The following is a 27,866-nucleotide window of genomic DNA, read 5'->3' as shown; positions in this document are numbered from 1 at the left end:
TAAGTAGAGTTGTTCAAAGACAATTAACAGCTAATGACCTAATCGCCTGTGGAGCAGTGTATTGGTGTGACTCTCCAGCCAACTTGTCATGCCAGCCGGGAGGCCAGTTCTTTTCTGCTGGGGTTGCTGGAGCCACTGAGCTCACCTGGGACGTTGGGGCAGGCACAGCACAAGCAGCAGGGAACCCACTGTCACCCGGTGCAGTCCCCAGCACTGGCTGGAAAAACCACTCCTGGCCCACCATGGCCTCATCGCACAGGGAGAACGTGGTTGTTCTGCTCCCAGGCTGCAAAGGGACGTGGTGACCTGGTCAAGAGTGGGCAGCACTCAGATTTTGAGTGGAGGATACAAGCTTGGGGGAGTACAGTCGAGATACTGGAGGGCTGGGCTGCTATTCAGGGGACACAGCAGAACCGCATGCAGCCGAGGGATGGAAAATGCAAAAACCTGTATTTGGGATGGAAGAATCCCTGGCAGTACAGGCTGGTGGGCACGAAAGCCTTTCTACAGAAGAGGAGCTTAGGGGCTGGAGCACAGCACATACAGGGAGATGCTGGGATAAATGGCTTTGCACAGCCTTGAGAAGGAAAGACGAAGGCTGGTATCACTTGGTCTTACTTTTCGTGTTGAGTGCACACCTGATCAAACTTTGACACCGGTCTTGCTTTGAGCACTGTGTTTGCTCAGATGATCTCCAGAGGTCTCTTCCAAAGTTATTCTATGATTTTATCTTCTCCAACAGCCCAATTCCATTTCACATGTTCCCCAAATTTCTCATATTATTTCCTATACATCTGTGCATATATATAGGCAGATGGCAGACAGACAGGCATTAGAGGAACTCAACCTTTAAGAACGTTCCCAATGAGGAATTCATTATGACATTTTGCTGAACACTTAAAGAAAAAAAAAAAAAAAAAGAGCAAAAAGACAGGAACCTCAGAGTATTTAAAAAGAAATCTGAATGAAAGTGGGGGTGACCTAATTAGAATAAAACGCTGCTTATATTCAAAGATCATCAGCTTGAAATTTCAAACTGGCTTTCAAAAGTTCATAACGAAATGGAAGAGATGACTGATGCCTTTGGCTGACATGGGAAATCTTACCAGCTTTTGATCTCTGCGCACACGCAATCCAGTCATTCAGAATTGTACTTTCTTGTGCAGTTTGAAATAAAGTTTTCGTAACGCTTCCCATCCCTTTGTTGCAAATCAGGACTGAAACATTCAATTGATGAAGTTCAGCATAAAATCCGTATCAAGCAGGATTCAACATACGCTGTATCACTCAATAGAACAGTTGGCAAGGACATTGCCAAGAGATGCTACGCACGACTGGGTACTTGTTTTGGTGGTGACGACTAGATCTGGAAATCCCAGAGGGAAGCTGTACAGGGATTTACAAGTTCCTGCCTGTGTATTTCCACAGTGAAAAGAAGCAGCCTGCTTGAATAGCATCCTGGAAGCCTGCTTCAACAGCCTTGCCAGGCTTTGGTAGGAGCCTCTTGGACCTTCGCATTTCCCAGGAGAAAGAGCAAAGAGCCTTCTCTTGACCCCTGTTTTCCTGGGGAAGAAACCGAAGCAACTCAGGTGCACTAAGGCAGACAGCAGGTCTTTGCTGCATTCTGGACCTCAGCTCCTACACCAAAACCTCTGGGACCAAGCAACTCGGAGCTAACTACCAGCCAGCTGAAGTGGTTTCCTTGCAGGTGCAGTTTCCAGAACGCATTACCCTCTCCAGTTCAGCGAACTGGAAAACCAGTGACTGTCTTCTCAGACCAAGAGGAACAGTACAGGCTGTCCACGACACAGCACGCATCAGGCGCTTGACCAGGAGACTGCCGAAATGCCACGTGCTTGTGGCCTCCCAGGGAATGGGTATATTTGGCCAACAGGGCCACATAACCATTTCAGAAGGTACTGAAGATCAAGGAGGTTGCTGGTAGCTACTACAGCATGCTAGAGCACTTTCCAGGAGATCTGAGAGAGACAAAGCTCTAGAAAAGGGTCCCAACCCACACACCAGGTATTTGCTGCACCTTTTGCCTGTGCGCCCATTGGCATTCTGCTTTGGGGCTAAAGTGCAGGTTTGAAGCCGCTGCCAGCTCATCTCCTCTTAAGAGCTCATTCTAATGAAGAATATTGGATCCCAGGGACCAGATCAAACCTACTGGAAAACCAGGTTCTGGACCCCACAGGGTTTTTGTCAGGGTCTCAATACCAGTTGCTTTGATCTATCATCTCTGATTGCACTTGCTACTATAGACAAACTGCTGATAAAGCTGACGATAAATTCTTAAATGTCCCTTCCACCAGCTCAGAGCTTGCCCATTTCTTAACACTGCCTTTGGCCTTCAGGAGCTGAGCTCCTCGAGCTGTCGTCTGCCACGCAGGATCTTATACAGCCCAAGGGCAGTCCAGCTGCCTTCCTACATTTGCTCGTTCAATCTAACAGAATCAGTCTTGCACGACTGTGCACTGAAGACACCGTTGCACTATAAAACTCCACTCTGCAGCTTGCAGAGTTTTAGCAGAGGCTGCGCCATGCTTCAAACACTATAATCAACAGCAAACCCCACGTGCCCTGCCCATCTCCAGCCACGGCAGCAGTACAGCAGCTCACATGCTCTGGCTCCTTTTTGTCGCTGTTTACCAGCTATACTATCACACAACAGTGTTTTGCGCAAAAAGAGATGAGCTCCCTACCTCTGCGTGCTGATGCAGTAGCGGGCCGCCCCGTTACCAATGTTGCGAACCAGCAGTGTTTTCTGGGTGCTGTACTTGACTGGACAGGCTGAGAAATTCACCTGGTCGGGGAAGTCCAGGATAGCTCGGGCACCTATAGCTCGGAGAGGCACAACAAACTTCTCCCTTTCTGTGATGCAGATGAGCTCGTGGAAATAAACCTGCAGGGAAAGAAACAATCTCAGCACAATGCTTTTAGTACTTTCCCCACGGCAGAAGGAAAACTGCTGTTTTCTATGACTGTAGCAGTATCATTCAGTAACACAACAGTACTTTTTACCTTCATGAGCTTTCATTCCAGTAGCATGACTTGCACAGGGTCGTTAACTTGCAAAGAAGAAACAACCCCATTGACTCACCTGCTTTTGCAGCAAGCTGGCAGCACCACAATTATCTGATGCTTTGATTCTGAGACACCAGAACAGTCTCTTCATGCAAGGGATCACAGCACTAACGCAACCTGCTTCGATCGCCACTGCAGACTATTGGAAGCACCACTGAGAACCCAGCTGTGCCACAGCACTAACTCCAGTGCCAGCAACGCGGCGACCTCGTTGAAGCTTGGCAGGGGATGCTCAGGTACACTTTCAAAAGGACTTCACCACATGCATAGTCAACGGTCAGTCTTTGGTGAAATACTTCACAAGCCGGGCACGGTAACTGCGGCAGCGTCAGGGCAGTGTAGGGTACGGCTGTATTTCCTGCCCCTTCTCACAGCGTTACAGGGCCAAGGCTGGGGACACGCACCCTTCAAAAGCCACCTGGTCCATCTCCCCACACCAGAGCTGGCTCAGCTCCAGACCCAAACTGTTTTTGCGAGAGGTTTCACAAGTACCTAAAAGCGCTAACAGTTCCACCCCTGCCCTCAGCAGCCTACGCCACCTCTGCGCTAGAGTTAAAGGGTGTTAGTTCTTCCTGTGTCTGAACTCCGTTTCCCTTTACATCTCACCCCAGCCTCAGGGGACACAGGAGACAGCTCTAGCTGATGCCTTAATCACACCCCTCTGTAAGGTCTGTTCTAGAGGAGTAAGTGACGGGGTGCCTGGTTAGCACACCCACCCCAGGCAGGCGGCATCGGGAGCTGCACACGGGGGACACTCAGACACCCCGCCAGAGCAAAGCCGGCTGTGCAGTCCCAGCCACTGCCTTCTGAAGAACAGAGCCAGGCAATCCCCCCCGTGCCCCGGCTGTCCGGCGTTTAGCAGCAGGAAGGCAAATCAAATTACCAAAATCATGTTACTGTAGAGATGAGCAGAGCAGTCTCCAGATGTATGGCGTGGCATCGCTGCGCTGGAACTATCACCTTGCCCCCACTGAAATCAGTGGTAAATCTGCTGCCATAGGGCCAGGAGCCATCACCCCCAGCAGCGCTCTTATCGATGAGGTGATAAAACTCTGCTTCTCGTCACTCACTGGCTGCCCTGATTTTTTCCTCAGTGCTTTTAATTAATTTGATATTTTTATCACTGTTGAAGCAGCAAGCGCTTTAGGATTTTAATGATTTAGGAATTGCATACAGCAGCAAACTCCCTTCAGCAGAACTGATCCAGACTCCCCCACAGCTGGGATTTCCTGCTCCCGTCCCCATCCCCTCCTGGAAGGGCCCTAAGGCAGCCAGCCCAGGCACAGACACGTACCTATTGCTCTAACGCAAGCGCTGACAGCCAGCGCCTCACCCGCCACCCAGCACCTCACCTACCACCTGCTCAGCTGGGGTTTAAGCTTGTCAATACAGATGCTGCCCCATCCAAGAAAAAAAAGAATAATCTCTTTTTCTAGACATCTCAAATATTCACCCTAGAAACTGCAGAAGGGCTTTTGCTTTTCCTATTTGGAAGGTAAAATACTAGGAAGGGAACTGCAGCAAGCAACCTGCATGGTTTAATACCGCATTTCAGGAAAGCGTTTCATCTTCAGCAAGTCGTTCTGAATTGGCAATTTTGTACTCAATCTTGCAGCCTAAGCCTTCTAAAATAAAAGCTATGGGCAGCTCATATGAATTTAAAGCACCTATTATCTGGGTACTTCACGTCCTGCACTGTTTCGATCCTCAGAAACTCATTAGCAAATGAAGAATGTTATTTGCTTTTGTTGTTGTTCTTTCGGCCACACTACTGTAACAAAGGCATTGCAAAGCCAGTTGAAAGCTACCTGCCTTATTAAGTCTTGGCATGCCATATTTACTTAGCTCCCTCTTTCAGGTGCCAGGTAGGCAGAGGAGGCTGCAAGTTCAGATCAGCAGGAGGATAAAGAAAAAAGGAACTTCAACAACTGGAGCTACTTGAAGGAAGTAAAAGGAAGTAATTGTCAAGGCATTGTCATTGCTAAGGAGCAAATGGATCAACAGCAATGCAATTAAGAGCCCAAGAAATAAATCCCCCCCAAAAGCAAGCACAGGCAGCCTTCCCAGCTCCGTTGCTGCTGAGGGGCGCTGGGACCACCTGCACAGCAATGCACAAGGGATTTCTCCAGGGACCTGAGGGCAAGGCTAAAGCAGCAAGGATTTGGTTTCACAGAGACAACCACGACCTTGAGAGAGAAAGATGCCTCTCACCATTCATGCAGATGCACATTATGCTACAAGCCACCTCTCCAGGGACACCGTGGGACATGGCATCCCGTGCAAGGCTTGACTCAGCACTTCAGAGTGGGCTGACCCTTCAGCCACGCTCTACCACCCCCACCAAAGTGGGACCTTGCACCAAGCTGAATGCAGCATCAGCCCAAACAGGGGGAAACCCAAGGCAAGAGGGGTGCCAGGCAGAAGCTGGCTGTTTGTGCCGCTGTGAACCTATGGTCTCTTAAGCTTCTGAAAGCTGAATTTCCCTCCCTTGGGGGCCACAGGTTGCAAAGTCTCTACTGCAGCACTGCCTCATGTTACCAGGGCACTAACTCTGCTACGCACTCGCTTGCAGCCTAGGGTCACAGTTGAGACCAGTGCAAAATGTTGTTCTACTTTGCAACTGCAAACCCTTAGCAGACTGTTTAAGACCAGGTTTCTAAATAAACGTGCCTGGATGACAGAGGGGTTGCATCCCATCTATGCGTTAAAGTTTGCTGTGTTTAGACACAGCTTCAGGCTATAGGTTTTCATGAAAATACGACTTCATCCTGCATACAACTCCCCACTCAGTTTCAAGGAAGATACAGACAGTTGTACGATGGTTCCCCTTCTCGTGCTCCCCTGTGACAAGCAGTAAATTACAAGCTCTGGCCTTCCAGGTATCACCACTGGCACCTGAACTGGCACCCACTGAGACTGAAGCAGCTGCTCGTCTTGGGTGTTGTTTCAGGCTCTTTGTAAACTCAGGCTAACAGTAATTACTGTCACAGCAATATCAACCCTAACTGCCCAGAACCCCAAACTCAGATGTCAGTTTCCCTACATAACCTATCCCAAATGCTTCACCGAAGTCCTTGCAGCAGCCAACCTGCACAGAAAAGATCCTTGTAGCATGAGGTAACACGGCAAGCCAAGCAGGGAAAGCTCCCGCTGAAACCCTGGTATCAGAAAGGCTGGAAAATAAGGGCCATGACAACAGAGGAGAGACCAGAGGATGAAGATCCGTTCGCAGCAGAGGGGGTGCCACTGCGCCTGCCCCCCTCAGCCGCCGGTTCGCAGGAGTCTTTGAAATGAGTCACTTGGCTTCAGGTTCATGTGGCGCCGCGCCATTTGCCTTGGTCTTCCGCCCCTTTCCTCCTCACAAGAGTCATCTTAAAAGTATTCTTGGAATAGCTTCTGTGCACAACAAAACATCTAACAGGGCTGGGCTGAATTTTAAAGGACTTCATTTCAGTAACACAATAACTCACTGTCCTGTCATATTTCAGAGTAATCAATGTGCATTAATTCAGTCTCCACTGAGCATCAGCAATGAATTTCACAAACCTCACAGACTGAACTTGCATTGCCTGAAAACAGTGCACTGCTACAGTGGAAAGAGCAAGAGGACAACACAGAATAAGCTGTGCTATGTTTTTATGTGCTTCTTACTTCCTTCTTCCTTTACAATAAACCATTAATAAGCCTGAAGGATGCACAAATGGAAGTATTTCTGTCTGTTGTTTATCGGCCAGTCAGTGCCACAATGGTTCCCAATTCAGCAGAGGCCGTCAGACCATAACGCAAGAACGCACGGGAACAGGGGCTGGCACAAGAACACCCACGCTGTACAACTGGAGCCATAAAACAGAAACGTGCAAATCAGAAGCAGCAAGAGTAACAAACTGGAAATGTTGCCCAGCAGAAAAATTAGCAGTTCATTTATAACACAAGTGCCAATAAACCAAAAGGCACACCAGCTATTCCTTTTCTGACAGTCCGAGCACGTGGCACATTCCCAAATGACTGCAAGACAGTAGAAACTGCTCATTTTCCAAGAAAGGGCTACGTGGCATTTCAGCCACTAACAACTCACATGGCCCTATTACTTAGGGCTGAGGCACAATTTTACTCCTTTCAATCAGGACTGACTTCCCTGAAGTCAGACTTACTCCAGGGAAGAACAGATTCAAAGCAAGAGAATGACACAAACCAGCTCCTCATCAGGAAGGCCCGGACCCCACTTCACTGGGTTACCCACAGTCCCTGTGGATCATGCAGTATCAGAGACGTAGGGGTTATTCAAAGGCAGCACTCCTGAGCCTTCCACAACTAACACACAGATACTCTGCAGGCAAGCAACTGCAAGCCCAACACAGGTGGCTTTACAGAACCATCTCCCAAAGCCTGCTTCTTGGCCAAGGGCTTTTCAAGGTGCTCTGCACATCCTGACCATGCTACTGATGCATTTCTAGCTGAGCGACAGCACTCCGGCACTTCGCTGACTCACACTCCATCAAGTACGAGACAAAAAGTCCGATTTGTACAACGTTCTGGTTCTGTTGTATAATCCCCACGTGCTCCTCACCAAGCAGCCCACATCCCTCTGCCAGTGCCCTGCAAGGAGCACAAAACCCAGGTCGGCAGAAACCGCCAGGGTGTCGCTCAAGCTGTGCAGAGGACCTTGCTGGCACAGCTCCCTAATGCCACACACTCACCAGTTCAAGGGCAAGACAAGGGACAAAGTACTGGCCATGAGTGCTCCTGGGGGTTCTCTCACCCTACTTCTATTTGGGGTGATGTTCATGTGTTGCTCTGCTGCTTCTCTGTAGTTGAAGAGCAGCTCTTTGCCCTTCATGGGAACCGATTTACTTCCATCCCAAAAATGAATGCTCATGAATACTAATAAATCACATTTTAAAGGAAGCAGCGTCCTCTGCAAAGCCCATCTCGGTGAGATTAAGCTCTTATGTCACTTGGGCAGTATGGAGAACTGCCCTAGGCCAACATCATTTTAACCTTCCATACAAATGACGTAAAACAATTTCTCAGTCCCTCCCCAAAGCAACCGATCATTTCACAAGCATGGGGAGCCAGGCACCACAGGGCATTTCCTCTCTAGTTTGCCACAGCCATGCTGTTTGAGGATAGGACAGGGTGTTAAACTAAGTCTAAGCAGCAAACGGAAGATGAGAGAATAGCTGTGCCCAAAGAGAGCCTGCACCTCTGTCCTGGTGCAGAAACACCAGCTGGCTCAGAGCGACCCCCTCACCTTGCATCACCCACAAAGTCACACAAAGAACTGTGCCAAGAGGCAGCAGAGTGCTGGTGCAAAGAGTCAGCCTGCCTGTCTGTGTTCCCCTGCAGGGCTTCCTCCCTTCCATGCCAGGTACTAAACCCTTTGGTGTTAACAAGCCTCCAGGTAACACCGCCGCCCCTTCACATCACGGCACAGTGCCAGACTTGCCAGGGCCACAGCACCGATGCTCCAACCTCCGAGCAAAAGCATGGCACACGGGGCAGGGAATAGGTGCCAGCTGACACAGCAACCACAGCCCCATGCACGCAGGCACAGCCACACCAGCGTGACTGCCCAAAGGCTCCAGGCTAACACTCTGCCTGCAGATTCTACCTGCCCCTTCATTCCTGTGTGCGCTCCAGATGCCTCTGCAGCACACCAGCCTCCTGCTGGTTAAAGACATCTGGAGCTCAGCGTGTCTGTGCCAGGCTGGCTCCCTGCCACGAGCACAGCGCATCTTCTCCCCTAGAATCACAGCTGGAGCACAGGTGGGCAAGTATCCTCAGGGGCAGCACAGCGGCAAGGCTGGAACACAGAGGGTATGAAAAAGCATCACCTTTGCTCCAGCCCAGGCTGAGGCAGGGAACTGGTTGCCAGATGGGAAAGGGGAAAGCTCTCTGGATCTAGCCATTCCCCTAGCATTTTCCATCATAATTAAGCCCCTAACATCGAGTAGAGAGGTGCGATGGCTAAACACCTTATCAGCACCCCTCCCTGCCATTTCCCTACTGTCCCACGTGCACCTTCCCCTGAAAACGCCCAGGAAAGCACAGGGAGGGAACGCACAGCTCGTCAGTCCCTGCTGCGGTGGCATCGCATGGTGCTGCCAGCCAGGATGTGACCAGCTGCAGGCTGCCTGACCACAGCCTAGAGCAAACCTCGCAGCACGGCATGGGCTATAACCGGTGTGCAAGAAAAGTGCCGGCTTCAGACAGTGCGTTCCGCCGTCTCACTACTGCGGCCAACACGATACGCATTCAAGAAGCGACTCCGGTTTTCAAAGGTGGTGGTCCTCACTCTGATCAGGCTCAGCTTTGGGTCCTCCAAACAACAGGTTTGTATTTATGCAAACAGGCTTTTGTATTTATAATTATCAGAGCAAACCCCTAATTATGCAGCAATGGTCAGATACTAGAAACCAACACCATGAGAGGCCACCCCACCACACAGTGCACTCTTATCCCTGAAGCCAACAGACATGGCATTAAACGTTCCAGCACCGAAGGATAATCACAGTCTGAAGCATAGAAGAGCCTCCAGCCTATGACAGCATCATCTTCACCACAGGAAAAGTTTCCCCCAGCTGTAGATCCAGTGCAATGCCACTGAAACCAGGACAGCGCCTCAAAACCCACAGCAGATGCCCTGTTCTGAACCCAGCCCCGCAGGTTCACCTCCCACTGAAGGCACACATCTCTCGGGACCTCCAGTCTCACCTTGTTCTCATCAGGGGAGAAAACGATGCGGAAAGTCGCAAGCATGCCAGGCAGTACCTTGCGGCACACAGCATGGTGGCTGATCAGCTTGAAATAAGGTGAGCTCTCCAAGATGACCTTCACCAGCCCAGGAACCTGCAGAAAAGAGAGGAAAGTACGATCTTGCAGCTTGTGGAAACAGGAGGAGAAGAGACCTGGTGACACCACCTTCGCAAAGCACTTTTAGCTCTGGAGGTACATGCACGTAACACGTAAGAGTGAACATTAATCCCTTCTGCCTGGGCAAAACAGCTCGAGGCCAGAGGCAGCAGGGCGATGAAGGAAGGGCCAAGCAGGGAAGACACCAGCAGCACGGAGGTATAATATCTGAATCAAGTCACCCGTGTATTCAATAAGCCCAGAGAATCTGCTGGCTTCTGCCCGTACACATCCAGGCAGACATGCCCCTAGAAGGGGACTGTGTTATCTGAAGGCCAAACAGTACGTGTTAATCCTGGGGGAAGGAAGAAATCCACTTTAACGTGCTGGGTTTGAGCAGGGCAGTCTAGCTGCGGTGCTACAGCCATGTAGGCAGACCAGCAAGAGGGGACCACAGATACTGTGGCCTTACTGGGAATAAAAGCAGCAAATGAAGAGCAAAAGGAGGAGACACAGGAAGACAAAGAGACAACCCCAGAAACAGAGAGATGGCTGGGAAAATCCAAAGGGAGCTGGAAAGAAGCAAGGGAGAAGCACAATATGCTACAAGGAAAGGCTGATGCAGAGGATGAGAGCCAGCAACCTGGCACAGTGATGGAAAGCCAGGCGACCCCCCAGGCTGTGCCTATCAACTAGGGGCTTCAAAGGCATTTTCTGCCCCAAGATACATGACTGGCACTGGCTGGTGGTGGTTTCATTATTAAAAGCCAACCTTTGCTCTCCGGAGGCTCCTGCTGCCTGTGACTGCAGCCAGGCAGCTGCCAGCGCAGGCAAGCCAGATCCCCGGGGACCCCTGCCCACCCCCAGCAGTCCCTGCAGGCACCCTGCTGCACGGTTCTGCCCTCTGGGGCACCACCAGCACACAGATGGCACACAGGCATTTTCCTAGCACATAGACAGCAACCCCTGAGCGCCAAATCTCAAAGTCTGAAGCAGGTGATTTGGACTGGTGGGCAGCTTCACGGATCAACAACAACCCCACATGAGGCTTGGAAAAAATGGAGGCTCATTCTGCACCACCCACCCGAGCCTGGCAACCCGCAGCCAAGGCAGTCCTGAACTCTCCAAACACCCTTGGAACCCAGCAATGCCCGGGGGCAGCGAGTTCCAGGAGCCAACTTCACAGTGCAGACAAGCATTTTGGTCACCATGTCCCTTGGAAGAGGAACACGTGTGGCTCAGACCTTCAGCAAAAGCCACCCAGAACATCTGAGGGTGCTGAGGAACAGCCTGAAGATAGAAAAGCAATTTTACAACACAGGTAAGAGCAGGAAGTATATAGTACAGCACCTCTGTAGTTGCATGATTACAGAGCCTCTATGCGGAATATATTTTGCTGTCAGCTGGATTTTTATGGGGCAGACAACTTCAGGCTACCATGCAGTGTAACTCAGTATGATTCAGAGGAATGTGGGAAACTGGCACGAAAAACTTGAGACAGAGCACAACGTTGCTTTTCTCCAGGACATCGCCAAAAGCCAACCAATTTAGAGTATAACACCCTCGCAGGATTATCCTGTCCGTCTTTCTGTATTTAAAACATACCAAAGATTTTCCTGGAGCTTATCTTACTTTTACACCCATGCTCTCCAACGGTTGAGCTCTTACTAGCTTCAAAACTACATTGTTTTGGGAAAAAAACCACAGTTCACACATTGCCTCCCCCTTCACAGGGCACGTAAATCCCAAGGTGCAGCTTTACACAGTACAAGTTTATTATCTTTTACTGGGAATGGCAGAAATGTTAATGCAGATGATCTTTTCCACTTGAGGAAGCACGAATAGAGCAAATTAACTGTTTGCCTGTTGGCTGGTACTTGGCAAAGATAAACATTTTTAAGTGCTGCATGGATAATGGAGCAGGTGAAGCCAAAGACTCAGTGGGAATGAAGCAGAGAGTAGGAAGAGAGAAACTGAGGCACATTTTAATCAGGGACGAGGATACCTACAGCAAAGACGGCCCAAAACTCAGCGCAGATCACACCAGTGGCATCCCCCGGGTGCAGGCGCCCATGCTGCATCTTAGCAATGTTCCCAAGTTAAATGCCAGACCAGGAATGGTGCAGTACTCTCCCGGAATAACTGAGGGAGCACACCTGCATCCTTCCTTGCCAAAGGGTCTTCCATTTTCACCCATATCCCTGTCACAACCTGTTATCTCAGGAGATACTTGGACTTCTCTTGCTGTTCTTCCACCTGCAATATGCCTCGACAGCTTTTTTTTGTTGTCCACCTGTTTGTCCTCCCCAACAGGGAAATTTGGAAAGGAGGCGAATTCACCGTCTCTTGTGCACACTTCCATCTTCCCATCCCACCCTGCCCTCACGCATACCTCTTCCTCTCCATTACAGAAGAGTATCCTTAATTACACCCCTCCTTCTCACCTGTCTCTACTGCCCGTGCACTTACTGCTGCGTATCAAGAGAAACCCTTGCGTGTAGGAAAGCGCGCAGGGAGAGAACACCGAGCTCAGCTCCTTTCCTCCCTCCTGCCTTTTCCCACCAGCTTGCCCTTGGCACATGCCTCATTCCAGCAAACGTTTCCCCAGCTGAAGTTCAAAAGGTCCCAATTTCCCTCTTGACAGTGGAACAAAACTGCTGACATTTTTCGACTTTTCCATTCTCAACTTTCTTGGGAAGTCTCAAAATGATCGTTTTTTTTCAAGTAAAGGTGGAGACCTTTGAGGGCACTTTACTCCGAACATGCTGTGGCTCTCCAAAGGGGAAGCAGAGCATCACGTTGTCTCAGGAAATCCTGAGCAGAACCCAACTAAGCTTAGCAGGAGCCTGAAGGGGCACCTAAAGGCCTCCCGCTGCTGATGCTAAATCAGCCTGCTTCCACTGCTGTTTCAAAACACCTTTCCTGAAGCGCTGTTACCACTAATTATAACTTACTCCAGCATAAAGTGGAGAAGACCCCACCCCGAGCTCTGACAGCCCGTTCAGCTCTCTGTGCAGCTCACCCAGAGGCAGAGGTGCCCTGTGGAAACTGAGATTAACCACGGAGCCACCAGGACGCGGTGCACACTCGAGGGAAAGCACGAGGGCAGGGAAGAACTGTACAGCCCCCAACATTCCCAGCCGTGCAGGGCTTCCACGGGGAAAGGTGCTGACTAGAAAAGCTCCTTCCAGCGAGGTACTACCAACACACAGCCAAAACCAGGGGGAGAAACCTCAGCATGGGAAGATTTCCACCGTCTTGCAAAATAAAGGCAGTGAGACGTTTTATTCTGGATGCGCTGTGCTGCAGCAGGCGACTGGCTACGCTGTGCACCGCGCGGATGACACTGCTCTCCAGTTCCAGCACAGGGTTAAACTTCCACATCCCAGCACTTACCTTGTCCACGTTCCTCAGAATCAGTGGCACTTCATACACCTCATCGGGGACGTAGCTCTGAAATACCACCTCTGATGGGAAAGGCTGGAAGAAGCTCTGTTCCGGGGCAACTGCCGAGAACTGGAGATGCAAAAGAGAGCAGAGAGTTTCAGCCGCGGGGAGAAAGACTCATCGGTGAGAGAATACAACACCGGCCTCCAGCGAAGGACAGTCCCTTGGTGAGTACGCCTGCCCAGCTCACGCTAGGGGAACAGCAGCTCACCCACCTGTGTTCTGAGCAGATCAAAAGTTTCTGGGCCACACTGAGCAGGCTCAAGTGAGCAGCTCTTCTGGCAGGTGTTTCTCCAGGTCTCCTTCTCCAACAGGCAAGGCAGCACTTACCTCCGGCAGAGCCCTGGGCTAACACGGTCACACAGCTCCAGAGCACTCACTGCAAGAGCTGTAAGCACTTGTGGAGCAAGGGAAAGCCAAGAATTTACAGGAGACCCCATGGGAAACATTTTGGGGATCATCTTTACCTTGAGACACAGAGACGGAGCCCAACACATCCTCAAATCGCTTTTTTGACACACAGCCCAGAAACCAGGAAGAAGAGAAGACAGGCCAGAAAGGAACACCGCTGTTAAGAAAGCGACAGATGAGGTGGTAAGTTCCAGGTACTTTCCCAGCATCACTGGGCAATTTGAGTAAGGCTGGACTTGGCATCTCCTTTTCCCACGAGCTTTAAATGGATGCTTCATTATATTCTATTATTGCCATTTTATTTAATACCACTACAGAAGCAGGTCTGAAAACATACAGAAACAGCAAATGCTTACAGCGCTGAGGCGTTACTTTGAGAAAACTCCTCCCTGCTCTGCCTCCCCCCTTCCAGCTGAACTCTTCACACTCACAAGACACAGGCACGTCTCCTGCTTCTCCACAGCAGTCAGGGTCGTGCTGAAGCCAGCGGCCACAGCACACGGCCGGTTCTGTGTGTGCTCGTCCGAGGCGTTCCCAACCTCACACGCTGTCTAGGGCAATCCTTAACCAATTTGCTACAGGTCTCTCGCTGGCAGTTTTCCACTCAACAGCCTACCTCAGTCATCTACCCCTTTGGAACGTGTGTTATACTAAGCCGATCTGTAAGAAAAGCAGCTTTAAACACACGTGTAAATAAACATTGATCCAGATAAAGCACACCCACTCCCGTCTGCCCAGGGCCATTCCCCTGTGTACCTGGCAGCCTGGAAAATCTAACACCCTGTACGGGTCCCACTCGATGTTCCAACCCAAAGCATTCATGCAATTGCTTTAGCTACACCTTGAGTAGTTACCGTAGGCCCTCAGCCCTCAAAGACCAACACAGCCACCACTGAGGGCATCCTATGACCCCAAGCGTTTGACAGAGACTGCACCCAACCAAGGGCTGGCTATTTCAGCAGGAAGGTGGGAAATTGCAAGCTTGCATCCTTGTGGCCCGCCCCAGCCTTCCCCCAGTATCATGCTTTAGCCACAGTAGCTCATCTCCAGCAAAAGCCACCAACTTCAACAGAGGTTGTTTATATGGGCTTAGCGCAGGTCAGGACTTCGACATCTCACTGGGGAAAAATGTTTTACCTTTCCCCCAGCAGAAGGAACTCCACACCGGCAGCAGTTTGAAACAACAACAGGACTTAGTCACCAAGGCATTTAGATAAGCTGGAGGCAAGCCTGTCACAAGCACGCGCTCTCTTCAAATGTCACAACAAACAGCAAGGAAAAGGGCAAGAAAAGGCTACCTTATGATGGGACGCTTCGCTCATGTCTAGAATCTGGATAATCTGGGGTCGCCGCATCTCCCGAGTGCTGGCCAGCCTCTGCCTGGTGGTAAGAGACGTCTCCTTCAGGAGGGCAGAGGGAGTCAGCTGAAATGCAAAACACCAGCAAGAGCTACAGAACTGCCTTTATTCAGAAAGGCTTTTCTTCTTCAAGAGCCACCGATGAATAATTTGTGATCATAGCCGCTAGGATAGTCCTGGAAGTCCCATAATTACCTGTTAAAATATTTACCATTAGTAAATTAATGATAGAGAGCGCAATACACATGCTCCAAACAAGTAGCTTTGTCCTGTTAGCTTCTCCTTCGTGATTTGATGTGACATGTTGGGGGATTTTGCTCTTTGGGCATTTGTTTCCTTTCCAGTTTGGCTGGAGTGAGCCAGTGACCTTTGAAAAAGGTTGGGAGGAGTTATCAGAAATCCCTTAACTCCATCCTTGCACAACGCTCACAACCACCACACATGTGCAGATGTCACTGCTGGGTGAGTCAGGAAAGCAGAAAATCAGTGTTGTGCCAAGACTGAGGTGGAGAGGAATGGCTCCAAGTTTTAGTTATCTCTTTTTAATTAGCACTTGTTTTCTCTGTTTGGGCCTCCGAGACTCCTCCACAGCAGTATGCAAAGGTATCTCCTCGACAGAGCTTCAGCACCAGGTCATCTTCAGCCAGGTGAGCTCTGGTCAGCAAAAGGGCCGCCTGAGGATGGGGAGGAGGAATTGCCCTGACTCCGCTGCTGTCTGCAGCGCTGGATCTGTGCTCCACACGGGATACGGGACAGAACAACTGTTTTGGAACCTGTTCCATCTGGGACCAGCCACACCTCTCGAAACCTTCAGGCAGAGTTTGAGCAGCCCACCACATGCCCAGCTGCCTGGAGGGCAGGTATGGTCAGAGCAGCGCTGGCAAGCATCCCGACGTGACAAAACGTTACTGCCCACACAAAGCGGGCGGAAAGAAACACACGCTCATGCTTCAGCTATTCCGGTGCAATGCCCGGTACATTCATTTAAACTGGCTCCAGTGGCACATCCAGACACAACTCTGGACTTCCCCTGAAGCAGCACACAGTCCATCCCCTACTGCACCATGGTCACCACCTCCGACAGAAGCATGGCAGCAGAGAGACGGGGAGGTGGTGTCCAGCTTCACAGTGCTGCCAGACAACAGGAGGGGCAGGTAGAGGAAGGACGCGGGGGCAGTTTCCAGCCTTACACGGCTCCTACCTGGCCGCAGCAGGTACTTACAGTTGCGGGCTTCTCTGTCCCTCTGGCTAGCTTCGGATTACGAGGCACTACCACTTGGCTCGGGAATCTACTGGCCATCCTGGAGGACCCCGTGAACCAGCGGGGCTTTCTGGTGGCCATGCCTCAGTTGACCTGCAAGGAACAGCAACGGGACTTGGAAAATCCAGCATCCCCTTCCATGGCAGACCCAAAGGAGACAGCTGTGTCTCCGGGCTGTGGCATCCTTCATAACTGGAGAGCAGCCGGCATCCCCACCCTGTTTCATAATTAGACCATATTTCAGTGGCAGAGTTAAGACTGATAGAAGTAAAAGCCCAGAACAAACACTCCAAAACAGCCTTTTGCTGTGGGCGCAGTGCCACAAGCCACAAACACACATCAAAGACTGCTGGCACTTCTCATCTTCTCCCCCTCTTCCATGTATTTTGCAACTATTTGCTGGAATTATTATCCAAATCTCTATTAATACCCAAACTGTCCTTTATTACTCTTTAAAAGTTTTTTGGTGGGAACAAAGGATAAATGTCACTTCACTGCTTCATTTTGCAAAAACAGCTGACCCCATGTGACTTTGTGCCTGACCCTACTAAGTGCTCAGAGTATTATGAACAACCTTAAACCCAGGGATCGCTGCTGCCCCGAGCATCAAAATCAGACCGCTCTCCTACTTTGCAAACCAAACGCCCATCCTTTGTGCAAGGAGGTTGGTGATGTTTTTAACTAAGGGACCATAGAGTTCAATACTCTGATTAACAACTATGGTTTCTCAAAGCTAATTTGGTTAGGTTACAAAAATTATCCAGCAAATATGACTCCTTCCAGGCATGAAATTACCATGCCCAAGAGCCTTTCTCCATGGAGAATGAGGGCCTTATTTTTCACTTACTAACACCCAAACTCTAGGCTCCCTACAGGCATTAAAAGCTGTAGCAGCAGAAATAAAAGCATGAAACCATTAAAGTCGCATGAGCAATTAGCTCAAATATAAATACAACAGATGTGACAGCTTGGCCACTTCAGGCTATCCTAATGGCAGTTCCTCTCAAGCATCCTTATCCTGCAGGCAGCATGGCTTAACAGGTCCCTGGGCCATCCTTCTTCTATCACCAGCCTGCTGACAACCTCCCCATCTGTCTCTCAAAAAGTGGGTGTGCAAGAAAGGGAAGGAAAACACCCCCAGAAAGTGGGTCTCAAGCACCGACAAAAGTCAAAGGTAAGTATGCACAGCATTTACTAAGCACTACTTAGGACGAGAAATCATTTCCCCTCCCTTTCTGGCTAACTGGACCAAGGAACAGATGGATGTCCCCACCTCTTTTTTTCTGGGACTTGAAAGACCAGTGGCCTCAAACCCAGCTCTACCCTAAAATTATTTTACATCCTGACGATAAGTAAACAATCACAGATCCTACCCCCTCCTGCTTCCTCCTGTTCCGCATCACTTTTCTTCACGTGGACTTGCTGTACACGGCTAGACACCATTCTGTGCAAAGATCACCATTCCCTTCCCCTCAGGTTTGACCCACATCCTGCAAACAAGGCAATACTTTCAGCTCATTACTCCCGAAACAGCCACAGTATTGCGCATGTTCACGGTACCAGGCCCTTCATAGTTTCAGGGAACAACAGGGTTGCCATTTCCTTTTGTCCTTGCCAGGAACATGAGAGAACAGCACGGTCCTACGGACACAAGGGCATGCTGCAGCTGGAGCTCGGATTGAAAGCTAGAAATAACTATTCGTTAAGAGAGAAATCTAATGGGGATGATACAACACTAATCTGGGTATCAGTGCTTTATTACTGGGTCTTGAGAGCAACTGGATTATTTGTTTCAATTTTCTAACTATAATTTCACTTCACTTGAAACTAATCCTGCTCATCATGCCCACACCAGTTATTTCCAGAGGGCTTCCAGTCTGCATGCCCCCATACCAGTCCAGCAGCTTCCCCTACCCTCTAGCCCCAGAGTTAGGCACTTCCAGAGCCCCGCTTCCCTGGAGCCTGCAGGGACCAGCCTCCTGCATCAGGAGGAAAGCAGCAGAACTAAGAAAGCAGCCACATTCTCCTGCAGGGGCAGGACAAAACAGCAAACGCAACACAGCCCACCTCCAGCCACCACCCCTGGCTGCTGCACGGGGAGCTCCATCTTCCCCACCTCAGAGAGCCCTTCACCCCCCCCAGAAATTAAGGACAGACTGCAACTGCCCCTCTGCTCCAGGCTCAGGGCACAGACGGCTCGGGCACCTCGACTGTGGGTTCAGAGCATGAACGCCCCAAACCTGGGCAGGGGAACCAGCTGCGCCAGGACACAACAGCTACCATCACCTCAGAAAAGCAATGAGGAAATATACCCAGGGCTGGGGTACAATTCCTGACGTGTCTCAGGAAACCCAGATGTGCCAGAGCAGGGTGCCAAGCTCCAGCCTCCTCCCCCACGCTCCCTTTACTCCAGTGCCTACTACTACCTACTGCTGTGCTTTTGTGCTGTGCCTCACATGGCTGCCAGGGCAGGGTGAGAAGCAGCAAGAGAATTCCTGCCTGGCACCTTCTCCAGGGGAGCAGCGCTGCACTTTGCCGAGGTGAGGTTTTTTGGCTCTGCATGATTTCAAATGTGAGGGGTCTGTTTTCTCACCACTGAAAGCAGGGAGCAGAAATTTTGTGCTGTACCTCACATGGCTGCCAGAGCACGGTGAGAAGCAGCAAAAGAATTCCTTCCTAGCATCTTCTCCAGGGGAGCAGCGCTGCGCTTTCCCAAGGTGATTTTTTTGTTCTGTGAATGATTCCAAGTACGAGAGGTCAAATTTCTCAGAACAGAATGCACGGAGCAGAACTTTTGTGCTGTTCCTCTCATGGCTGCCAGGGCACGGTGGGAAAAAACAAGAGAATTCCTACCGGGAACCTTCTCACCATGTCCTTGCAGCCACACCAGGCACAGCAGAAAAGTTCGGCACCCTTCTCTCTGTGGTGAGAAATTGGATGCCTATACATTGGCAATCATGCAGAGCCCCAAAGAGTCACCTTGGCAAAGTGCTGCACTGTCCCCCTCGAGAAGGTGCCAGGCAGGAATTCTCTTGCTGCTTCTCACCCTGCCCTGGCAGCCATGTGAGGCACAGCACAAAAGTTCTGCTCCCTGCTTTCCGTGGTGATAAAACTGACCCCAAAATTTTGCACTCATGCAGAACCAGAGCTGACCTTGACATAAGTGTAGCACTGTTCCCCCCTGGACCCTGGAGAAGGTTCCAGGCAGGAATTCTCTTGCTGCTTCTCACCCTGCCCTGGCAGCCATGTGAGGCACAGCAGAAAAGTGCTGCTCCCTGCTTTCTGTGGTGAGAAAATGGAACCAAAGTTTTTGCACTCCTGTAGAGCCAAAAGAAAAAAATCTATCTTGAGAATGTGCAGCACTGCCCCCCTGGAGAAAGTGCCAGGAAGGAATTCTCTTGCTGCTTCTCACCCTGCCCTGGCAGCCATGTGAGGCAGAGCAGAAAAGTACTGCTCCCTGCTTTCTGTGGTGAGAAAATTGATCCTTCAGAGTTGCAATGGTTAAAAGCCCAAAAAATCACCTTGGGAAAGTACAGCACTCCTCCCATAAAGAAGGTACCAGGAAAAAATTCTCTTTCTGTTCTGTACCCTGCACTTGCAGCCATGTGAGGAACAGCAGAAAAGTGCTGCTCCCTGCTTTCTGTGGTGAGAAAATGGAACCAAAGTTTCTGCACTCCTGCAGAGCCAAAAGAAAAAATATATCTTGGGAAAGTGCAGCAGTGCTCCCCCTCGAGAAGGTTCCAGGCAGGAATTCTCTGGCTGCTTCTCACCCTGCCCTGGCAGCCATGTGAGGCACAGCACAAAAGTTCTGCTCCCCGCTTTCACTGGTAAGAAATTTGACCCAAGCATTTTGCACTCATACAGAACCAGAGCTCACCTCGGCAAAGTGCAGCACGGCTCCCCTGGAGAAGGTGCCAGGCAGGAATTCTCTGGCTGCTTCTCACCCTGCCCTGGCAGCCATGTGAGGCACAGCACAAAAGTTCTGCTCCCTGCTTTCTGTGGTCAGAAAACTGACCTCATTTCATTGGCAATAATGCACAGCCCAAAAAACTCACCTTGACAAAGTGCAGCAGTGCTCCCTGGAGAAGATGCCAGGAAGGAATTCTCTTGCTGCTTCTCACCCTGCCCTGGCAGCCACGTGAGGCACAGCAGAAAAGTGCTGCTCCCTGCTTTCTGTGGTGAGAACATTGACCCTTCAGAGTTGCAGTCGTTAAGAGCCAATAAAAATCATTTTGGGGAAAGTGCAGCACTGCCCCCCTGGAGAAGGTGCCAGGCAGGAATTCTCTTGCTGCTTCTCACCCCGCCCGGGCAGCCACGTGAGTCAGCACTAAAGTTCTGCTCCCTGCTGTCTGTGGTGAGAAAATTGACCAAAACCTTGTGCACTCATGCAGAACCAGAGCTCACCTCGGCAAAGTGCAGCACTGCTCCCCTGGAGAAGGTGCCAGGAAGGAATTCTCTTGCTGCTTCTCACCCTGCCCTGGCAGCCATGTGAGGCACAGCAGAAAAGTGCTGCTCCCTGCTTTCTAAAGTTAGCAAAATGGACTGTCCACAGTTGCACTCATGTAGAGATAAGACTTTCTTACTCAAAAGCAAAACCCAAGAAGCCACGTAGCCTTGGGAACTCCCTTGTCCTTCCGTGTGGCTGGTGACTTCCCATGGCTCTTCCACAAGGCAGGACAAATAACCACGAATTTGGAAGCCCACGTAAATTCAAGTACCCTTAGTCCTCTGACAGTCACTACTTATGGGCCAGCAATCCTCTCACCCCTCCACAGAACTGCCTGTTAGTCCTCTAGCAGTCATCCTCCATGGAGGGCCCACAAGTCCTCCATACCTACCCGCCAGCTCACCAGAAATGAGTCAGACCACGCCAGAAGTGACACTGCCTGACCTGCAGGAGATATATTAGACCAGTAACGATGGTTTCAAGACAGAAAAAACACCACCATCCACCAGCACAGCAGAAAAACAACCAGAAGAAACTTCGTACACAAACCAAAGGCACCCATCCATACTTTACAAAGGAAAAAAAAGCTGAAAAAGGCACTCTCCACAAAAAAACCCGCCACACAGATCACAAGATAAGATAAAAATGCCATAACCCCAGGAACGCAGGGCCAACAAACACAGATTCTGACCATAACAATAACACACTTTGACACTAACTTGCCTGACCTCTGGCATACTTGACCTTGTTGCCCCCAAACCCCAGCACACTGTAGCCCTAAGGCAACACAAAATGGAGCACAAAGTCCCTGGAGATCTCCGCCAGGGCCTTCAGGTGGTCCCTGACCTCACAAGTGAGAACAAGATGGAGGCACCAGGACAACACCGGCATGCGTCTTCACACCCTGGAAAAGGGCCTGAGTTAAACACTCCTGGGCAGAGAGGCTGAGGCACTTGGAGGCTTTGAGCCAGCCCTCCACCATCACAGGGCTTCAGCTCATCATTTCTGTGTCAGAGCCACCAGGCAGGTGGCCCCATCCTCCCTGAGAGCCCGCTCAGGGCACCTGTACCCAGCTCCAGGGGGCTGGACACACAGCCTCGGATCCATGGAGGGGAGGGGTGCTTTAATCCTGGGAGCAGGATTTCTGACAGTGCCCCTGGGGAGGAAAGCCTCCTCAGGCCTGGAAGCCTGAGAGACGTCCCTGCGCTGCTCCACATGTCACCAAAAGCAGGGGCTGAGGAAGGCTGCTTTGGGGCCCGTCGAGGGAACCAGCTCCCCTGGGCTGCTCTGCGGCCACCGGCTGCCATTGCTGTCGCGCGGGTCTCAGTGCTGCTCTGCAGTCGGCCGTCACCTCTCCGTGGGACACTCCCCAGCGCAGCACACGTCTGCACTGGCTCTCCCTGGGGACAAAGATCACAAGCGAGGGATGGGCTTGGCTTTGGCCCCAGCCCCAGGCTGCCACCAGAGAGACCTGCCACCCCCGCCCCAGCTGTGCGATGTGGGCACCACGTACAGCTGCAGACGTGGGTCAGGGCAGCTGTGGGCAGGGGGCAAGCCCCGTGGCGGTGCCCCCGGCACTGGCAGCAGGCAGAGCTGGGGAGAGCGAGGGGCAGCCCAGGGCAGCCGGCAGCTGGTGGCGGGGCCCGTCAGGGTGCAGCACCCTCAGCAATGCCCGGCTCCGTGCGCCTCGGCCCCAGGGCTGCAGCGCAGGGCTGGCCCCAGCTGGGGCTGGGCTGGGAACAGGCAGGCAGGGCCCCTGGCAGCCCCGGCACGCACCTGCTCCCTGCATGGGGCAGCCTGGTCCTTTGCAACCGACCCCGTGGCATCCAGAGAAGAGCCCTGCCCTGGGCCTGAGCCATCTCGGCAGGGATGAGGCCTTCCTCAGCGTCCGTCCCTCAAACCCCTCCCTCCGGCCCCCACGGTCCGTCCCTAAAACACTTCCCCTCGCCCCCGGTCCCTGCTGGCCCTGAAGGCCGGCCACAGCACTTGGTTTCAAGCCTCAGCTGGTCATGTCATGGCTGTTCTGGAATGTGGTACAGTGAAATTAGAAATAGAAATGGCAAATTTTCCCCCTCGGGGCGGTCAAATGCTGGCAGAGGTTGTCCAAGGAGGTTGTGGAGTCTCTGTCCTTGGAGATCTTCAAAGGCCAAGGGCACACAATTCTCTGTGACCTGCTCGAGGTGAGCGTGCTGGAGCAGAGGGCTTGGCCCAGAGGACCTCCAAGGGTCCCTTCCAACCCCACCCTCCCGTGTGGCTCTGTGCTTTGCTTTTCCTCCTAAAGCCCCTCAGCTCAGCCCCGATGCCCACTGGAAAGGGTGCTGGGGCAAGGGACGATCCCAATCTCCTCCCCGAGGGTCCACCCCAGCACAAGCGCTCCCCACTCCACGAGACCCTATGGCAGACACAGTCAGGAGAGGGAAAAGATTCTTTTATTGTCAACACCAGCTGCGAGGGCCCAGGAGTCACAGCTGTTCAGCCGGTGAAAATCAGTCAGCACCTGCAAGGACAGAGTCAGAAAGCTCTGATAAACCCCCAGAGGCAGGAAGAGGCAGGATTTGGTTCCCCCCTCTTTGGGGGACGCTGTTTCCGAGGCATTCCTCATGGCCCAGAAGGGACAGCTCTTGCTGGCCTCCACCCGAGGCCGGCTCCGGTGCCTTCTCCCCAGGGGTGATCCCTAGGGAGCTGTGCGTGCGCAGGGATGCTGACAGTGCCCCTGTGCCGCGCAGCAGGGCTCGACGGGGAGCCCCCGGGGAGCTGCCGTGGGGCTCATCCCAAACCCTGCTCAGCACCAGCCCTTGCCGGCCCTTGCCAGCCAGCTGGGCTGACTTAGGGCCGTGTTCAGAGCTGGGAAAGATGGGCAGCAGCGCCTGGTACGCACCTGGCCTTCCTGACGTGCTGCAGCTTCCTGCATTCTCTCAGGTTTGGGTCAGAGAAATCATTTCCTCTCTTCTCCTTTTTATTTGTGCTTGGCTGTCCCTCTCCTCTGCCCAGGCTTCTTTTCTCTTCCTTTTCCTTGACTTTTCCTTCTCCTGGTGGGAGCCTGCAAACCTTTCCATCCCACAGCGTGATGAGATGGGGAAAGCCCCAAGCCCCTGCAGTGAGCTCTCAGGTCAGGCAAGGAGAGCTCTTCCTACCTGGTTTCCTGGGGCAGGCTGGTCAGTTGTGGCAGGCGTGCCAGGGACTCTGCCGTGCCCTCGGGGGTGCCTGGAGGCAAATCTGGAGGTGCCTAAACCAGAAATTTGGGAGGTAACGGGTGGCAAGAGACGGCCTGGGGTAGTGGGGGCCTGACTGCCAATTTGCTGTATGAGCTCTACAGAGGAGATGCTGGTTTGCATCGTGCACATTTTGCACAGTCCAGCCAACGCAGCCTAGACTTGATGAAGCTGCGACGGAGTAGGATTTGAGCAAAAGCCCTCTCAAGGTGGCAGCTACTCCTTTCTGTCCTTTTGTGGGTATTTTGTAGGTATGTTTTGTTTGATGAAGCAGATCATACTTAATGAAGTGCATTCCAGAAACAGCCTTTCCAGTTTTCCTTAACACGCACCACTCTGGGGGGAGAGGAGGAGCCCCAAAGGCACAAGAGAGCGGCTGCCAGGAAGGAGGAGGCCCAGCAGCTGCTTGGCCTCCTGGGAAATTACTGTCCCACTTGAGACATGTTGCCCCAGTGTCTGTGGAGCTGCCGTACCTCTGCCGCTTTGGGCCCTGCCCCTGTGTCTCCCCCAGCTCCTCTGTCGATGTCCAGCAGAGAGGCGGCTGCATCCAGAAAGCTTTTTGCCGGATGCTGGGTCTCTGCTGTGCCTGCAGGGCCACTTTGCTCTTCACACCGCAGCTCTGGAAAGCAAAAGCACGTGCAGCAGCGTGACTTCTTGGAAGTCAGGAACACCTAAGCAAAGCCCAGCCGAGCCCTACACCGCTTGTCTCCTCAACGTTGAGGTTTCTGGCATCCCAAGCCCCAGTGTCTGTGACAAGCCTCAGTCCCGCCTCCTACCTGTGCACCTGTCCATGGGTGCTGGCACCTCCTCGGCTGATGGAGGGGAGAGGCCGGCCACCTCCTGCCCAAAGATGTCCCCGCAGTTTTCAATCAGGAACTCCACCAGCACGTTCACCTGCAGACATGAAAGCCTTGGTCTCAAGCCAGGTGCCTGCAGACGTGTCAAGCAGCCTTTCCCACTGCTGACCCTTCGTCTGCGCAGGCGGCTGCGGCTGGGGGTTGCTCTTCCAGGCACCCAGCCCACCAGCCCTGGCTCAAGGGAGGAGGCAGCCAGGGACCTCTCAAGAGCCAAGCTCCGATGGGCCGGGAAGGCAGCACTGGCTGCTGGGTAGGGCGTACCTTCTCGGTCACCGCCAGCATGGCCTGCAGCGGGAGCAGGTCCTCGTTGGGTGGGCTCAGCAGGTTGGGCCCGACGCAGATGGCCAGGTTGCTGCAGCTCATTCTGCTGGTGGCTGCGTTGTTGCCGATGTGCTGCAGCAGGGCCATCAGCCGCTTCAGGAGGAGGAGGTTGGCCGCAGGCAACTTGTCAGCCACCCTGAGGGAAGAGGAAGACAAGGCTGATGAAGCAGAGGGTGCCCACAGCCATCCCCGCAGCTGGCCCCAGGCGGGTGGGAGCCAGCAGCCGTGTTGCACAGCTTTGCAGCTGCCCAAAAAGACAGCTTTCTGAGGAGCCCGTGCCTTGGCAGGCAGGTCCCAGAACTCTGCCGGTCCCTGCTCACCAGGCAGGCTGCTGCCCACACTTACGCTTTCAGCTCCTCCACCTTGGCCTGCTTGCTGGCCCTCTCCATGGCTGCCATCCAGTCCTCGTAGAGCTCGATGACGAGGAGCTTGGTGGGGATGCTTCGCAGGAAGTCCTGCAATGCCAAGGGCTGCAGGTGAGCCTTTGAACACTGCAGGCCAGCCAGGAGCTCCTCCAGCTGCAGCTCAGAAGCGCTCACCTTCAAGATGACGGCCAGCAGCAGCGCAGGCTGACTTCCCATGTCAATGTCCTTGCCGCGGTCCAGGGCCTCGCGTAGCTGCCGAAGTTCTGTGCCGCCGGCAGCTCTGCGGAATATCCCCTCCGTCGTTGGTCCTCGCTGGCGCAGGACAGCCAGCAGCTCCTGCAGGAGAGGCAGGAGGCCACTTGCTTGGCTGAAGAACCAAGCGGTGGCAAGGACCAGAGCTCTGCCCCAGACGTGGTTGCCTAAGCGCCACAAAGGCTCTGGGACCAGAAGCAGGTTCTGGGGGTGCAGAGTCCAGTGCCCTGTCCCTGCAGCTGCTGGGGACACGCAGGCCCTCTCCAGAGCAGCCGGAGGGAGGGCTGGGGACCCCGTCTGTCCAGGCTGGCTTACCTGGATGGGCCGGGGCAGCGTGTTGTCCTCCCCACAGAGGGCTGCCAGGGGCTGCCCAAAGAGCGCCCTGCTGCAGCCGGAGCCCGCCTGCCCTGGTGCCTGGGCAGCAGCCGGGGTGCGCCGCAGGGCGAAGGGCCAGGGCAGCCCCATCCTCCTCCTGCTGGTGCTGCTCCCACTGCTGCTCCCTCCTGCTGCGAAGGAAAACAGAGTAAGACACCACCAATGGAGACCCCAGGCCAGTGGTCCCAGCACCTGCCCTGCCCTGCGCTGCCCCGCCTGCAGCACGGTGCTGTGTGGTGCGGCAGGATGGGCAGGGAGGCAGCAGCTGGAACCGTGGCTGTGGCTCGGAGGTGTTGACTTAGAGGCTCTTGAGAGCCATCGTGCCACAGGGTCAGCCTGTGCCAGCCTTCGCCCTGCCCTCCTGCAAGCTGCGGGCAGCAGCAGAGTCTCCATGTCCCTGCAGAAGCACGTCCAGCAGCTGCGGCCCAGCAGTTGTCCTTGTCCGTCCAGGTGACATCCTTCCGTGGGCTGCCCAACCTGCATGGCGACACTCGCGACAAGTGAGCACAGCATTGCAGGAGGTTGCCTTGCTTTCCCAAACTCACCTGGTGCGGGGCAAAGTCCCCCTGCGTTTGCAGATGGGGCGGTCGCAGGCCCTTGCTTGGGATGAGCCTGCAAGAACCAAGAATCAGGCTGTGCTTGCAGAGCAGCCCCGCAGCAGAAAGGGCCACCAGCAGCCTGAGCGCAGCAGAGCTGGGACCCTCTGCCCTCCCGGGCTCTCTTCCCCATGTGGCAGGGTTCCTCCCAGTGTCACCAGTCAGAACGTGCTGGCGTGCTGCTGGCTTCCCAAAACTCTCTGCTCCCTGTGTGGCACCATCAGACCCTCTGTCCCTCCCGCACAAGGTCACCCCAGTCCCTGTGCATCCCGGCGCAGCCAGAGGCAGGTGCAAGGCAGCCATTCTCACCTCTGCCTGTGCCTCCATCAGCCTCTCCAGGCTCCTGGCGCGCAGTGTCCTCCACTGGGCAGGAGAGAAGGAGGGGAAGAAGGTGAGCAGCCATGGCTCTGCTGCTCGGCTGCAGGAGCAGTGCTCAGGGACAGGGCCCAGAGCAGAGAGACACTCACGGCGTGGCGGCGGCTCAGCTCCTTCTCCAGGAGCTTGATGGATGTCAGATGGGTGACGCGGGCTCCCTTGCGTCCTTCTGGTGTCCTGTGCAGCGGGAAGGGAGAGGGAGAGAGCTGGGTGAGCCCCAAGCCGTCTCTTGTCTCTTGTCAGGCAGCTGTGCCCGAGAGCTGCTCGCAGCCACGGTGGCACCTTCCCCAGCTGGGGGCTGTGTTCCCCCGTCCGTCCAGCTTCTCCTGGAGCATCCCCCTGGCTTACCCCAGCAGTGTGGCCACCCACAGCTCCTTCAGTGCCTGGGATCTGCAGGTAGAGAGGAGAGAGAGCGTCAGGCCCTGCTGCCCCCAGCCCTGGGCAAAGGTGGGTGCCTGCACAGCCCTGCCCCGTGGGGCAGGACAGAGGCGCTGTCCAAGCCCTGGGTCGCTCTGTCCTGCCTGAGCGGCTGCGTTTGCCCTTCCCTTCTGGGGACCAAAAGGTGACCAGGGGATGCAGGATGGGGAAACATCCCCCGTCCCTCCCTCCCTGCCACCGAGCTGCCTGCTCCCTGCCCAGCTCTGCACGCA

General features: G+C 53.2%; 1 protein-coding gene across 1 annotated transcript; it reads right to left on the bottom strand.

Moving 5' to 3' along the window:
- Window positions 1-24,495: 24,495 nt before the first annotated feature.
- On the bottom strand, window positions 24,496-26,335 carry LOC308072172 (T-cell activation Rho GTPase-activating protein-like; the record flags this gene model as incomplete). Its single annotated transcript, XM_080408683.1, has 2 exons — window positions 24,496-25,389; window positions 25,599-26,335. 2 exons carry the CDS (start codon window positions 26,333-26,335, stop codon window positions 25,017-25,019), a joined length of 1,110 nt encoding a protein of 369 aa, XP_080264809.1. The 3' UTR covers window positions 24,496-25,016.
- Between the last annotated feature and the right edge of the window lie 1,531 nt (window positions 26,336-27,866).

The sequence above is a fragment of the Falco punctatus genome (assembly GCF_963210335.1).
Source record: "Falco punctatus genome assembly, chromosome: 12".
Taxonomy (NCBI): domain Eukaryota; kingdom Metazoa; phylum Chordata; class Aves; order Falconiformes; family Falconidae; genus Falco; species Falco punctatus.
This window is presented reverse-complemented; position numbering and strand designations above follow the sequence as displayed.